Below are 14,416 nucleotides of genomic sequence, written 5' to 3'. Positions count from 1 at the left end.
ATACTTGGGCCACCCAATGCGAAAAACTGACTTATTTGAAAAGATCCTGATGCTGGGGAAGATAGAACGTGGGAGGAGAAGGGGATGACAGAGGACGAGATGGTTGGAGGGCATCACTGACTGAATGGACATGAGTTTGAATAAAGCCTGGGAGTTAGTGATGGACACGGAGGCCTGGCGTGCTGCAGTCCATGTGGTTGCAAAGAGTCAGGCACGACTGAGTGACTGAACTGAACTGATGATTACCCTGACAAGATTTTAGAATTCAGTTATGGCAAACTCATTCCACTAATTGTATTTTATTCTAATTCCTTTTCTTTTTACCCTCTCTCTCTCCCTTCTTCTCTTCCTTCCTTCTGCTTCCCTCTCTCCTTCACTCCCTCCATTCTTTTTGTTACAAACTCTGAAATAAGGGCATTATGGAGGTGAGTGGAGAATGTTGTCAAATGATAAAATAGGATTAAATTAGTAAAGAAAGAGTGTGAACTTAGCAGAGATAAAACTTGTCACCACTTAATTTAGTACTTCTATAATATTTCTACTGTATTATTATTAAGATATTTAATCTATAAATTGTTTGGGAACCTAAATTATCTAGGTAATTATTTTGATACTCTTCTGTACTTGCAAATACAGTCACTAAGTGAGACTTTAAAGTAGATTTATCCCAGAAATGTAGAGAATACATGCATTACAAAACTGATTATTTAATTTATTCATGTAGATAAACATACATTTTACTATGTGTTATTGGGGCATAACCAAGAAAGCAAAGGACAATCAGAAATTTCTGGAATGCTATAAGGTGTTTATCTTTCATTTAAAAATTCAGATTTAAGTTTTTCTAAAACCAAAATATAAATGAGATTTGATGTAAAGTTAATTTCCATTAATTTAAGAAAAGCACTTTAAAAGATTACATCTATCATTATAATAAAAAATATTTATTATAAAAATTATCACATTTCTCTGTACATAACCTAGACACAAAAACACAATTTATACATTAATAATTTAAGTGGGCCTGAACATTCAGTTTCCATCCACTAGGATCCTAAAGCTCTTCCACAGATTTCACAAATACCAGTATGGACTCTTTCTATTTTATACAGCTCCATTTACACATTTGATGTTACTGAGATACCAACATTTCTTATTCTCTAGTGTCTTAAAGACAGTTCCCAGTATTTGGGTTAACTGTTAATCAACTGCTTTAATTCTTTTGATAAACACAAATATTTACATGCAAAAATGTTTAGATTTTTGAAAAGTCAAATATTCTATTGCAAATAGTTGTATATAGTCAATAAATGCATGAGCCAGAGTCCCACAATCAAGAAAGTCTCCTCCAGGACTTCTGATGATAAAACCTGAAATCCACAGCAAACTGTCTGAGCCTTCTATGGCCACTACCAGAAGCACCGCAACACTAGGCCAGGAGAAAATTAACCACAAATGTTAGGTCCAACATATAGATGGCACTGATTATTTTACAAAACAGAAACTGCTAGCTGGTTTTTTTTTTTTTTAAAATTCCAGTTTCACAGATGAGTTTATTATCTCGTAAAAGCCTACTATCTTGCAAGAGTGAAAAAAACACTGAAAGAAGCCATACTGTTTTGAAAAACACCAATTCATCTTCTTGTCAATAATTTATCCATGATAATATGGATCATTTCTTGAAATAATTTATGGGGAACATAGCAAGATGCTTGCCTTCTGCTTCCCTCCCTCCTCCTTTTCCATCGTTCTTTCCTTCCTTCTTTCCTTTTGCTTCTTCGTTTCTGCTCTGAGAGGCATGTGCTAGACTGCCGTGTCCAGCTGCACATTCCACCTGAACTCCCCAAAAGTGCCATATGCATTACAGCTTTCATGCATTAGCTCTCATTCACAACAATTTACAAATGAAAGCATCCATGCATGGCATGAGAATCTCTTACCCGCAGGCTCTTTGTTAAAAATACTCCAGGAAGTATTTAAATTCTAATGTTCTGGAACCATTTGTTAATTACACATTTTTATCAGATGTTAATGGTGGAGTGTAGAGAACATAGTTAAATATGTAAAAGTATATATCTCTTTAAGCCTAGAAAATAGATGCCTTTGAATCACCACCGTTGTGGGGTGGAGAACAGCCTTCCTACTGAGTTAGATTCTGAATGCCTGATTTCTTTCCCTAATACTTGTTTTTCCAATCTACTTCTGTTTCACTTGTAAGCAAAGAAAAGTGAGGTTTTGCTATCACTTTGGATATTCTTCTCTCCCTCCAACTGCCAACGTCCAGAATTCAGTGCACATTTTAAATTCAACCAAGACATATGCACCTTGCAATAAGTGCTCACTTCTTATTTGAGGTGTGAGCAGGAAAAGCAACATAATAAAGGCACCTTATTTATCAGAAGGGGCTTTCTTCTGAGTTTTTACATAGACCCAGGCCTTGGCCGCAACTTTGAATAAAGCGTGTTGGCTCATTTGCCCTCATTTGAAGTAAATGTTATTTTAGTCACTGATTTTTCACCTCTAGAATGCATATTTATGAAACATATGTTTATATACATTTCAAATCATACAGTATAAAATAAGCCCTCATCCTTTGAGTGGCAGGAAAGTACTGCCGTAAATACCAATATCTGATGACATCAATCAATGGCCTAAAGTATCAGTCGGTTGAAACTGCTAGCCTTCATCTTCCCTTCTCACTCCTTCCCCTTTTTGTTGATAAAGAGATGGTAGACAGGCTTATTTCTTCTGCAGGATGTGACACAAACTCAGGCGTTATTCTAAGTGAGGAATAAAGAGCTGGCCAGCCGTTACTCCTGCGGTCCTGCCCTGTGCTCGCCTGGGTCACAGAAAGGAGCCGTCTTCCCTTCACATCAGTGTTCTGATCAAGGAGTTTTTGTTGCTGCTGTTTGTTTTTGAGGAAACAAGGGTTCACGGGCAGACATTCCTGAAGCAGCGCTGGCACAGACCCACTTTGATCCCTTAAAGTGTCCGCGAGGCCCTCCTCACGCGGCCACTCTTTCCTTTGCCAGGTTCTTTGGTTCCTTGCTTGGGACACACCAGTCTCCAGCCTCGCTGCTCGTCTGATAATGTTTGAAGGCCGATTTGTTAAAGACTGGGAGTTTTTCTATGGACTCAGAAGACAGAGCCTGAAAGAGGGAAAAATCAAGCCAGAGAAATTATTCATTGCATACTTCGTACCCAAAGTAATTGTTCAAAAGAAACTCAGAGGTAAGCATTCAAACATTCAAATACATTCTTTTAATTAATTTAATAATAAAAGCACACCAACAGTCCATGGTATGGTAGGCACTGTATGAAAGAAAATTGAAAAATAAATATTATCTACACCCTATAGGGCCTGAAACAGTATATATACAATTGTAAATTAGGAGGGCAAGAGGAGAAGAGGGTTGCAGAGGATGAGATGGTTAGAGAGCATCACTGACACAGTGGATATGAGTGTGAGCAAACCCCGGGAGATAAGTGAAGGACAGGGAAGCCTGGCGTGCTGCAGTCCACGGTGTCACAAAGAGCCAGACATGACTTAGTGACTGAACAACAAAATAAGTTTGGGAACAGTATTTGTATTCAGTAGTTACACATGCCCCTTATCTGGATATTGCTAGTTATAGAGTTGAATAAAAATAGACAAATAGGTTTTCCAGGCAAGACATCTGTATATGTAATAAAGTGAGAGTCCTAACCTGATACTATTGATCTATTAAAGTCTGACACTATAGATCTATAATACATTAATATTTTTCAATACATTGAAGACATTTTTACTGTTTAAGAAATGAATACATTAATTATCTCAGGTGTCCTAAGCTACTGCTGCTAAGTCACTTTAGTCGTGTCCGACTCTGTGCGACCCCACAGACGGCAGCCCACCAGGCTCCCCCGTCCCGGGGATTCTCCAGGCAAGAATACTGGAGTGGGTTGCCATTTCCTTCTCCAATGCATGAAAGTGAAAAGTGAAAGCGACGTCTCTCAGTCGTGTCTGACTCTTAGGGACCCATGGACTGCAGCCCACCAGGCTCCTCCGTCCATGGGATTTTCCAGGCAAGGGTACTGGAGTGGGGTGCCATTGCCTTCTCCCCAGGTGTCCTAAGACCATGTGGTAAATAACTCCCTTGCGCAAAACAGGAGCCTGGAAGCTTAATGTTTTAGTTGCTAATGACTGTGAATGTTTTTTCATTTGAACTAGTTGGCAAATGATTAACCAGAATCAGGACAGTGACCTTAACAAATAAATTGAGGCTTTATCAGAAATGGAAAAAACATGTACCAAGTTTTAAAGTTTAAACAGGAAGTGCCAGGCACCCCTTTGACAGCTTCTTAGCAGTCAGCTTTCCTCCCCCTGGATTTCTAATAAGGTCAGCTTAAGGTCTTGTCTTCTAGGCTGAAACATTATTAGCATATATGCATTTCCCACAAGCCTAAGTAAAACAAAACTACAGCTATTCTCACAGATGTTAAGCTGCCTTGAAAAATTCACGTGAGCATCTCCTCACTCAGAAAGTACTGCGCTTCTTGGGGAACATTTTGCTTCACTGAGGCAGGTAGGGTCGCCTCACTTCCTTTCTGGCACATTACCATACTAAATATTAATGAGTATGTTTACACTTACCAAACAGAAAATGTAATGGCTTGTGGTCAGTATTTGTGCTAACTCAGTTTGGGGTATTCACCAAGGATCATAGAACTCAGAAGCAATCTTTTCAGAAATATGATTCTTTTTATATTGGATTTAAAGGATACCTTTAAGTAGATGATAGCATCAGTTCCGTATCCTGGCAGAGAGTAGAGATTTAGATCTCCTTGAAAGTACTTGGCATAGAGACGAGAAATCGGCAAGCCGTAACCAAATCCAGCCTGGAAGGGAAAGATCAGTTACTTAAAAAGAAGTGAACACCATCATAGAAATACAAAATATACTCCCTGATACTGATGTCCTAGGACTTAGACGCATATCTTCTGCTTCCAATCAGAAACCCCTTGGATAACTGTTTCTTAGTTGGCTTTATCATTCCTTCTCATAACCCCCATGCCCAGTTTAACTAAATTGATTAACTTGCCTAAATACATCCTTATAATCCTTGCTGTACATTTAGAACTAGGTGGCTCAGATGAACTTAGTCATTTAATTGGTCTTACCAGCGGAGCATTCCGGGAACTATCCATCACAGGCGTTGGTGCAGTGGAGTACGTGTAACTAAAGAGACGGTCAATGACTCTCAGGGGAACACCACCTCCTCTGTCTGAAATCTTAAACAAACAAGGCATCAGAGTTATATGCTAAAAACAATGTGTATTTGTCTATACAAAAATGTCTTGTCTTCACCTGTACATGACTTTGATCTGTAGCTCAAAGCAGACAGCTTTATTATTATTGACTCCTTTTTTAAAATTCTCTCAAGAAGGACTCAAAAGAAAAAACAGAATAGCTACCTTAATTGTAAGATCTTCTTTCCCCAAGACAACAATCACCTCAATTGGTGTCAAGGAAGGACAGTTTTCCTGGTGTTCAACTGTGGCCCTCATTGCATTCTGAAGAAAACAAAACCACAAGGAATTCAATGGCAGAAGGATGAGGGACAATAAATAATTGTTTTTATGTTTACAATGAAAGCACAGAGGGTAATTCAAAGTTCTTATTTTACTTTTTTAAGTTAGGAGTAAAACAGCTCTGTGAATAGCCATTTATGAATGTGTCATGCAGGATGTATAATGAAAAATGTTCATTTATCATGTAATATAGCTCTTTGGAGTAATGTCTAATGGAAAAACAATTCTGCTAGCTGTCAAGTTCTTATTTGTAAGCTTAATTTAAATGTAGAAATTGGTTTTTATAGTCCATTTCCTGGCTCTCTCTTTTCTGACTTTCCATTACATTTTACATCTCAGCACCAAAGACTATTACATAACAAATAAACAGTGAATCATTGAACCAATTTATTGGCTTTTATAAAATTTGATGGCAAAATGCTGTTACTATGTAAAAGAATAGTAAATAATTCTAAATTAAATTTCAATTTGCATTTGATTATCATCTTAACTTTTACCATTGATGGCAAAATAACTGTTATGAGTTGGACCATTCAATTTAAAAGTAAATCAAGTCAACAAAAAAAGTGTCTTTGTCCTTTAACTGAAAGAAACCCAAATAAGTTTTCAGACAGCTAGATGAATTTCATACAAAGTTTGGTTTAGTTTACCCATTTTTTTCCTACCCTTCTGTTAGGTTATCTGCTTTCTGGTTTCTATATAACAATGTTAAGTTCTAATCATTAGCTGAAGTGAAATAAAATAGATCAGATGTTTGTAGTATAATCAATACCTCATTGCACTAGTATTAGAATAAGTTAGGAAATAGTGGGTTCTCTGAGTTATATCAGAGGCAGATTTCACATTATTTTTTTTTTTTAAGGCTTCCTCCTCTCCAGGCCAGGGGACTCAGGAACCATCACAAAGCTTCAAGTGTTTTTCTATCTTTTGGTGTAAGGATAGAGTTTTAGTGTGGGCTTAGAACCTGGGACAGGATTTGATCCTTAGTACCTGACTGTCACAGACCTATAACCACCACATCCTCTAAGATGTTAGAAATGCAAGTTCTCAGGTCCAGGGTATCTGAATCTCTGAGATAGGCAGAAGAATCCATATTTAACAAGGCCTTTGGTGACTGTAATGCACACGAAAGTCTGAGAAACACTATCCTACTGTTCGGGCTTCCCAGGTGGCCCAGTGGTAAAGAACCTGCCTGCCAATACAGGAGATGCCAGAGGCGCAGGTTTGATCCTTGCACTGGGAAGATCCCTTGGAGGAGGGCATGGCAACCCACTCCAGTATTCTGGCCTGGAGAATCCCATGGACAGAGGAGCCTGGTGGGCTACAGTCCATAAAGTCACAAAGAGTCAGACACAATTGAAGTGACTTAGCACACACGCCCCGGACTGTCTTGCCATGAAAAGTGTGGACCATGGACCAGCAGCATCCGTGACCAGGACTGTCAACTTATTAGAAATTCGGAATCTCAGGCCCAATCCCAGACCCACAGAATCTGAATTAAAAAAAAACTCCCAGGCGATGCAGATTCACATCAAAGTAGGTCACTGAAGGAGCTGACTGCCCTCCGAGTATATTCGTCATAGATGGGGGCCCTGCCACCTCCAGTAATTCCAGACCTGAACTTCTGGATTTGGAGTTGGACCGGCCATGGGCGTGGAGGTAAACAGGCCTCGGTCACTGAAGCATTCACCCTATGACCTTCCTTAATGAATGCATGAATAACTAGTGCTTTGTTGGACACCTGAAAATATAATGGGAACAGGGAGCAGTGTGACATGGTGGGTCATATTGTACATTCTCAAATACATGTTGATGCTACAAGGAACTGCATGTACCCTTTCAAACATTAACTGTAGCTTCTTCCTGTTAGAACATAGAAGCATGCTTGGGAGAAGAGGGTGAGGCTCCTGTTTAGTAGAGGATGATAAATTAAATAAAAATGTATCCAGTGAACTTTTTAAAAAAATGCAATTATTGTGAAGTGTCTTACCTTGAACAATTCAAAGAGCATATGATGAAGGTGAGATGGAACATACACAATATGAATTGGTTGGCCTGGAAATTTTACTAGAAAAAAAATTAAGCTCATTTAGAATTGGGAAACAAATATTTCATTAAAATATATTTTCATATCTATTTGATTAATATTTTAGATTTGAACAGAATTGGGATACTCCCCATCCTCCTCTAAAATCCTACCTTAGAACCTTCCCTTTCAAACAGTAAACACAGCTGGCTTATTTTCAAAATGCTATTACAGTTGCTTCTTAGTGCTCTATGATTTAATTTTTGCATTTCTGTACAAATACATAAAGCCAGATAAATGTAGAATGAGGGTGCTCTAAATTAGATTACATGGATTAGTTATTTCTACTTTCAAAACTTTTGTGTTGAACACTTACAGAGTTAAGATTATATGCATTTTAAGAAAAAAGAAAAATAAATGTAAAAGTCTACAATAACATCAAAATTGATGCTAGCTAGCTATAATTTTCATATTTTTAATGCATGGAAAAATAACACATCTGATTATTCTTGACTTTTGTGAATTAAACATAAAATCCCATAGGCTCAATATGCTTAAATTTCACCAAGAGGCTACAGAAAACAGAAACAAAAACCTCATAATACTCTGAAAAGAAAAAAAAAGTATTATTCTTCAGTGTTTCAGGCCTTGGCAGAGTTTGAAAACAAGGTCAGGCACAATTTCCTCTTTATTTTAGCAAACAGTTAAAGCAGTTTATCTGCAAGTATTATGCAACATTTCTGTTAATGCTGAGAAATATTTTTCAGTCCACTCCTACTTTTAGTTTAGCCATCAATTCCATTTCCCTTTCCCAAATCCAGGAGCTAGGGTACTCTTAATTTGAACAACTTGATTTAAATTCTCTCCACCAACAAATATTGTTCCTGTATAATGATTACTTGAAAAAGATGTTTACTTTGAGTGGCAAGGAGAAGGTTATTTAAATTTAAGCGTACGGTCTTGCTTTGAGAAGCAACTATGGGATAAGATAAAAATAGTGCATTGCACTCATCCTGTAATTACTTCAGGCAGTGTGGAAACCCTTCTAAAGTATGTTCTGCTTCCAAAACCATGGTGTATACTTGCATGAAAAAATTTCTTTTAAATTTTTGGTAAAAACATTTAACAAGAGATATACCTTAAATATTTAACTATACAATACAGTGTTGTTAACTGTAAGGGTGGCGCTGTAGAGCAGATCTCTAGAACTTATTCATCTTGCATAACTGAAACTTTAAACACACGGAATAGCAACTCCCCATTTCCCCTCTTCAGCTTCTGGCAACCACCATTCAACTCTCCACTTTTAGGAGCTTGACTATTTGTGATACTTTATGTAAGTGCAGGCACACAGTATTTGTCCTTCTATGACTGGCTTCTTTCTTATAGTACAATTTCAAGTATTTTTGTTTTCAGGTCTGATAAGTAACCTCCTTAGGAATATATCTCCACTACCAAGTGGTTCCTCCAACTCTGCCTGCCTTATCACCACATTCTGAAGCTAGCAATCTTTCTTTGATCTAAGATACTGGAACTTAGCTGCTTCCCTAAATCCTACATTATCTGTTCAAACCATTCTTCTTTATGAATTGTCTTTAGCAACTGAATATACTCAATTGGAACTTTCCAGTTGAGATAAGAGAGCCTTGGTTTAAAAAAAAGAAACAAAAGTGTAAAAATTCTGGCAAGTTCAGGAGGGAAAAAAGGAACACATAAATTGCTTTGTATTTACAGGAAGAAATCATACTGGGAGAACACTGAATTTTCTACAGATTAAAATATATCTAATTTATAACTTACCATTCACTTGTGTTAGCTTTAATTCTGGAGATGTTAAGTAATACTGATCACAAAGCATCTTGGAACACTCGAAGGCATCTGGAATGGAAGCGTGTTTTTCATAATGATTAAATGAATTTATGCCAAGTAAAATTTTCAAGCCATCATCAGTGTATACACTACCTTTAGTCTAAAATATTCATTAGAGTTGAGGTTTATGTATATTAAAAATACCTTTTTAATATTTTATTGAAAAAAATGAAGACAATGTTTAAGCTATTGCTATAGGAATATGTGCACATCAAAGATCAAATATAATATATGAGAATATGGCACATTAGCTATTGATGTTTGGATTTTTTATAATGAATATTTAAACACCCGACTCTCAAAAGTAAAGGACCTTCATTACAGAATTTATAAAAACATAAAAGGAACACTCTGAATTTGAATTCATTCAGAGAGTCACCTCAACTGACTAGATGTATCAGTCAGATAGTGTACATTTTCAGTAAGGGAGATGCAGAAACCTACAAATTACCTTGGGCCACTGCTGCCACATCACAGTTTGGATCAATGCTTCCAATGAGGCTTGGGTTTCCTGTCTGTAAGTCACTAAATATAAGGACTGTTGAAAAATAAAAACAAAGAATATCATTATAAAAATCAGGATAACAATGATTAGAACTACCACTGAGAGAGAATGTGACCCACCAAGTAGTGAAGTATCTAGTTAGAGTACAGCTTATATTCTCCACCCATCTCTATATTTATCATGACTATCGTGATGAACTAACTCACTGTGCTGGTTCATTAGCATCCGGGTAGAAATACGATTCATGTAAAATCGATCCAAGAAATACTGAAGGTTTTGATTGGTGACTGGGTCGGCTGTACAGGCATCTTTATATTCTAGGATTCCTTGTGCCATTGTAGGAATTACGTCATGGTGTCTATTTCGAACTTTGATGAGAGTATCTACAAAACTAAGCCAAAATACGTTTATGGTTAATAGAGGTTCAAGCAAGTTTCATTAATTTATATTTCTTAGATTACTTCAAAGAAGGTTAAAGCTTTTTTCAAGGACCCATCTAAACAAATCAAATGATAAAATGTTTGGATGAAGCATTATTTAGATTCTCACTACAGATTCTTTGACTACAGTAGCGGAGATAGTTTCATAAACAGATTTATTTTGCTTTTAGCTTGCATGTGAAAATACCAGCTCTGTGACTGTTTTCATTCTAGTTGTTCACTAAGGATCCTCTTTTAAAAAATAATAATTAAAAAAATAAGTCATTTTGGAGATGGCTCTAAAATGCCATTGTGAAAGAAACTTCAAATTTCTTGTCAGATTTAGAAAAGAATCATAGCTAGAAACTGTCAGTTACTCTGAAAGAAAATGTTTACTATCCAATGACAGTGTCATGTGTTAGTATTCTGTGATAGGAAGTCCTTCTACAAATCTGGTCATCATACTAAATTTATAATAAAAATAGATTTCCTTTTCCAAAAAATCCTCTACATGTTTCATTCTCATAATCATGTTCAATGCCATTATTCTCCACTACTTTTAAAAACCAACAGGCCAAAATTTGTCATTTGTAAGGGGATAGTTATTTACTATTCAGGACAACATTATAAATTATCCATTAAGTTAGTTCTAAAAAATAATACGATGTTCAGAGTCAAAGTTTGAGACACTTCTAATGCATAACACTTACTCTGATAATGCCTTCTGGTCCTCTGGGCTTTTCTCATGGAATTCCACCAACTCCATCAGGCTCTGCATATACCTACAAAGCAATAGGTGTACTTTAAGTTTTAAAATTGAATAATCAGTTACAGGTGGCTGAAAATTGACTGCCTTTTTCAAAAGATTTGAAGAGAGAAAGTATAACTAAAACGAAAGCTTTCTTCCAAGACATTTGGAAAACATTATGTCTTAGAAAAAAGAAAACAATTTAACCCTCAACTTAATAACTTAAAATTTTAACTGTCCTGGATCACTAGTCAGTTTTCTGTTTTGTTTGTCAAGAGTCTTTATTTTTGTAGCCAAATCATTTAGAAACAACTTTTACAGAAAGGCTTCATGCTTTTTTCCTACTGCATTCAGAGGAGAGTAGAAGTCTTGAAAGTAGCAGTAAATACTAGCCTGTGTTTCAGATTGCAAATGCTAATGGCTGTATAATACATATATTCCTTAAATCAGTAAACGAAGAGCTGTGCAGAAGGTGGGTTAGGGTGAAGGTCTGGTATTTATGTGCCTCAGTGTATAACCTGGCTCTGTCCTCTGAAAATCTGCTGCTTTGGGTTATCTACTCTCCCTAACTCAGTATTTATTTTCAAAAAGAGATCATAATTGAACTGAGTGCTGGCTATGGGCCAGATCCTCAGTGTCTTTTAAATGGATTACCTCATTTAATTATACCCAAATATCCCTTTGAGGCATCAGCTTTATTCTCCTCCAAAATAGACTGGGGGGACTGAGGCCTAGAGATAAGATACTAACCAAGGATTTTTACAACTAAGAAGGGACAGACCTGGGATTTGAATCCAGAGGCTGCTTCATTAATTGGTTCGTAAGCAACAAAGATTAGTGAGTGAGTGAGTGAAAGTCACTCAGTCATGTCTGACTCTTTGTGACCCCATGGACTGTACAGCCCATGGAATTCTTCAGGCCATAATGGTGGAGTGGGTAGCCTTTCCTTTCTCCACGGGATCTTCCCAATCCAGGGATCAAACCCAGGTCCCCTGCATTGCAGGCAGATTCTTTACCAGCTGAACCACCAGGGAAGCCCAAGAATACTGGAGTGGATAGCCTGTCCCTTCCCCAGTGGATCTACCTGACCCAGGAATTGAACCGGGGTCTCCTGCATTGTAGGCAGATTCTTTACCAACTGAGCTATGAGGGAAGTCCCCATCTTTGATGTCTTCTTTTTTTTATTCAGAATACTCCCAAATTTTTAATTCTAGCCAGACTCTCCACTTAGTTTCTGAATGGTATAGCCAAATGCCAGCAAGACATTTTAGGCCCTCTCTAAATAGTAGTCATTCCGTATCTATTTCTAGGATAGGATTCTTTTTGCAATACCAAACTCTTTTATGATTTAAAACACAAATATGATAACTATTTATTATTTTTCATATTTTCTTCTAGAGGTAAAAATTATATTGTGAAAGTATCTACGTTTTCAGGTTTATAGCTTTATAACTGCCCTTAGGATAACTTATCCTAGATTAATAGAAAATTCTTTACATCTTGCTAAGTTGTTAAGGTTCAGACCACCTGTTTTCCAATTAAGATTTTAATACATTGTAAGAATTCATACTCAAATAACTGTTTTAAAACTAGAGACTGTTTCAGAATGCTTCACCACTTACCAGCTCTTAACTAACTGCACTGAAGAGGTATTTACTAGTCGGTCAGGGAGTATATAAATTTCCTTCAGGATATTGGCTAGCCTTACAGGCAACTCTTGTCGCAAAAATGCAAAAGAAGTTCTTTCACATGCATTTTCTGAACCTGCAATAAACAACATTTATTTTTTCAAAAACATGAACCTAAATTATATATTTGAGTAGCATTAACTATCCAGTTTTGAACACACACATACATATTACAAAATTTTATTTCACCCTGAGTAGTAAGCAGGTTCTTATAATTCATTAGTAAGCATCTTCTTCTTCATCAACTTTTTCTTTCTTTTGGAAAAAGTGACCAAATATGAGAATTACTGTTTTCTCTTTTTCATGAGGATTCACTTCCAAGAAGTTATAATATCCCAAGGCTCTTAGTATTTCTAAAAGAGTGCAGGATTCAATCCAACCACAAAGTTGAGAAGACAACATCATTCAGAGTTCTAGATAGGAAGCTGGAGTAAGGAGATTGGGGGTGGGGAGGAGGATGTCCTGATATTTACAGACTAGCGATAAATAATAATTATATTTAAATCCTTGAAATTTTCTTTATAAGATTTTTCTGCCTTAAGTTTGCAAATATTTTCAGCAGTAATGCAAGTATAGAGAAAACAGCAAAGGTAAAGAAACAAATTTGTTAGGACTACAGAGAGATGAACCCTGTGGAAGGTGGCTAGAGGTTAAAATAGCAATTAATTCAAGCCTACTTAATAATACAAGGAATCTTCTCCAAGAAGTAATATGCGATGAAGGAGGGGAAAACGTCTCCTCTTTAGGAAAAAAGGGAAGTTTCACTATTGTTAAATGATGACTGGAGGCAAAAAGTCTTTTGACTGAAAGCTTAGGACAGAATGAGGAGGGTGAGCTCAGGCTATCCGGCAGGCATCAGCGGGGCTCCAAGTGGCCTTGACCTGCAGGCAGAGACTGTCAGAAAGGAGGCAGATTTAAGCAAGACAAAGTGTGCTGGCGTCGAGGTTCCAGGGTTCCGCAGGAAAGCGGACCCGGGTGGATTTAAGTTAAGGAGTCCTCCCTATACCGGGTCTGAAAGCTGAGGCAGCTCCCCAGACCCTCCCGGGCCCCACGTCCCCGCTCACCGAAGTCCAGCAGCTGCTTCATGGACAGCGGGGACGGGCTGTAGCGCGAGAAATGCTCGACCTCGCGGGGGATCAGGGTGCCAGCGCTGCGCATCACGAAGCGTGCCGCCTTCATCTTGATGCCCACGGATCCGGGCCGGAGCTGGGGCTGGTTTGTGGGGTGAAAGGCTGACCTGGGGCCGCAGAAGGGGCGGGACGCGTCCGGGCAGGGCGAGCAGGTGGGCCAGCGGCCTCGTGCGCCCCGGCCTGCGCTGAGGTTCCGGGGAAGGGTGGCTTCGCGGTTGAGGAGTCGGCCGGTGAGTCTGCGGAGCCGTAGGTGGCTTGAGACTCAAGTTCGTGTCCTGTCACCTCCCGTCGCCTCCCGAGGTTTTATTTGTTTCCCTGCACGTCCCCCCACCCCGCACCCCGCCCCAGCTCGAGGGGAGGAGTCACTGGGCCTTGGAGAGCTTCCTGAACTTGGGGCTGTGCCAGTCGGCTCAGATAAAGAACTTTGGGTCCCGCCTCCAGGTGGCGGGGGACTGGCCCC

General features: G+C 38.2%; 1 protein-coding gene across 1 annotated transcript; it reads right to left on the bottom strand.

Annotated features, from left to right (window-relative positions):
* Window positions 1–691: 691 nt before the first annotated feature.
* PDK4 (pyruvate dehydrogenase kinase 4) lies at window positions 692–14,270 on the bottom strand. The gene is made up of 11 exons (XM_020882679.2): window positions 13,891–14,270; window positions 12,761–12,902; window positions 11,101–11,172; window positions 10,178–10,362; window positions 9,918–10,004; window positions 9,398–9,475; window positions 7,562–7,638; window positions 5,455–5,553; window positions 5,161–5,271; window positions 4,765–4,878; window positions 692–3,149 (listed from the first exon to the last, which is right to left on the bottom strand). The coding sequence occupies exons 1-11, from the start codon at window positions 14,003–14,005 to the stop codon at window positions 3,006–3,008; spliced, it is 1,224 nt and encodes a 407-aa protein (XP_020738338.2). The 5' UTR covers window positions 14,006–14,270; the 3' UTR covers window positions 692–3,005.
* Window positions 14,271–14,416: the final 146 nt, after the last annotated feature.

Source organism: Odocoileus virginianus, chromosome 1 (genome assembly GCF_023699985.2).
Source record: "Odocoileus virginianus isolate 20LAN1187 ecotype Illinois chromosome 1, Ovbor_1.2, whole genome shotgun sequence".
Classification (NCBI taxonomy): Eukaryota; Metazoa; Chordata; class Mammalia; order Artiodactyla; family Cervidae; genus Odocoileus; species Odocoileus virginianus.
The sequence above is the reverse complement of the archived record's forward strand: the minus strand, read 5'-3'. Positions and strand labels throughout refer to the sequence as shown.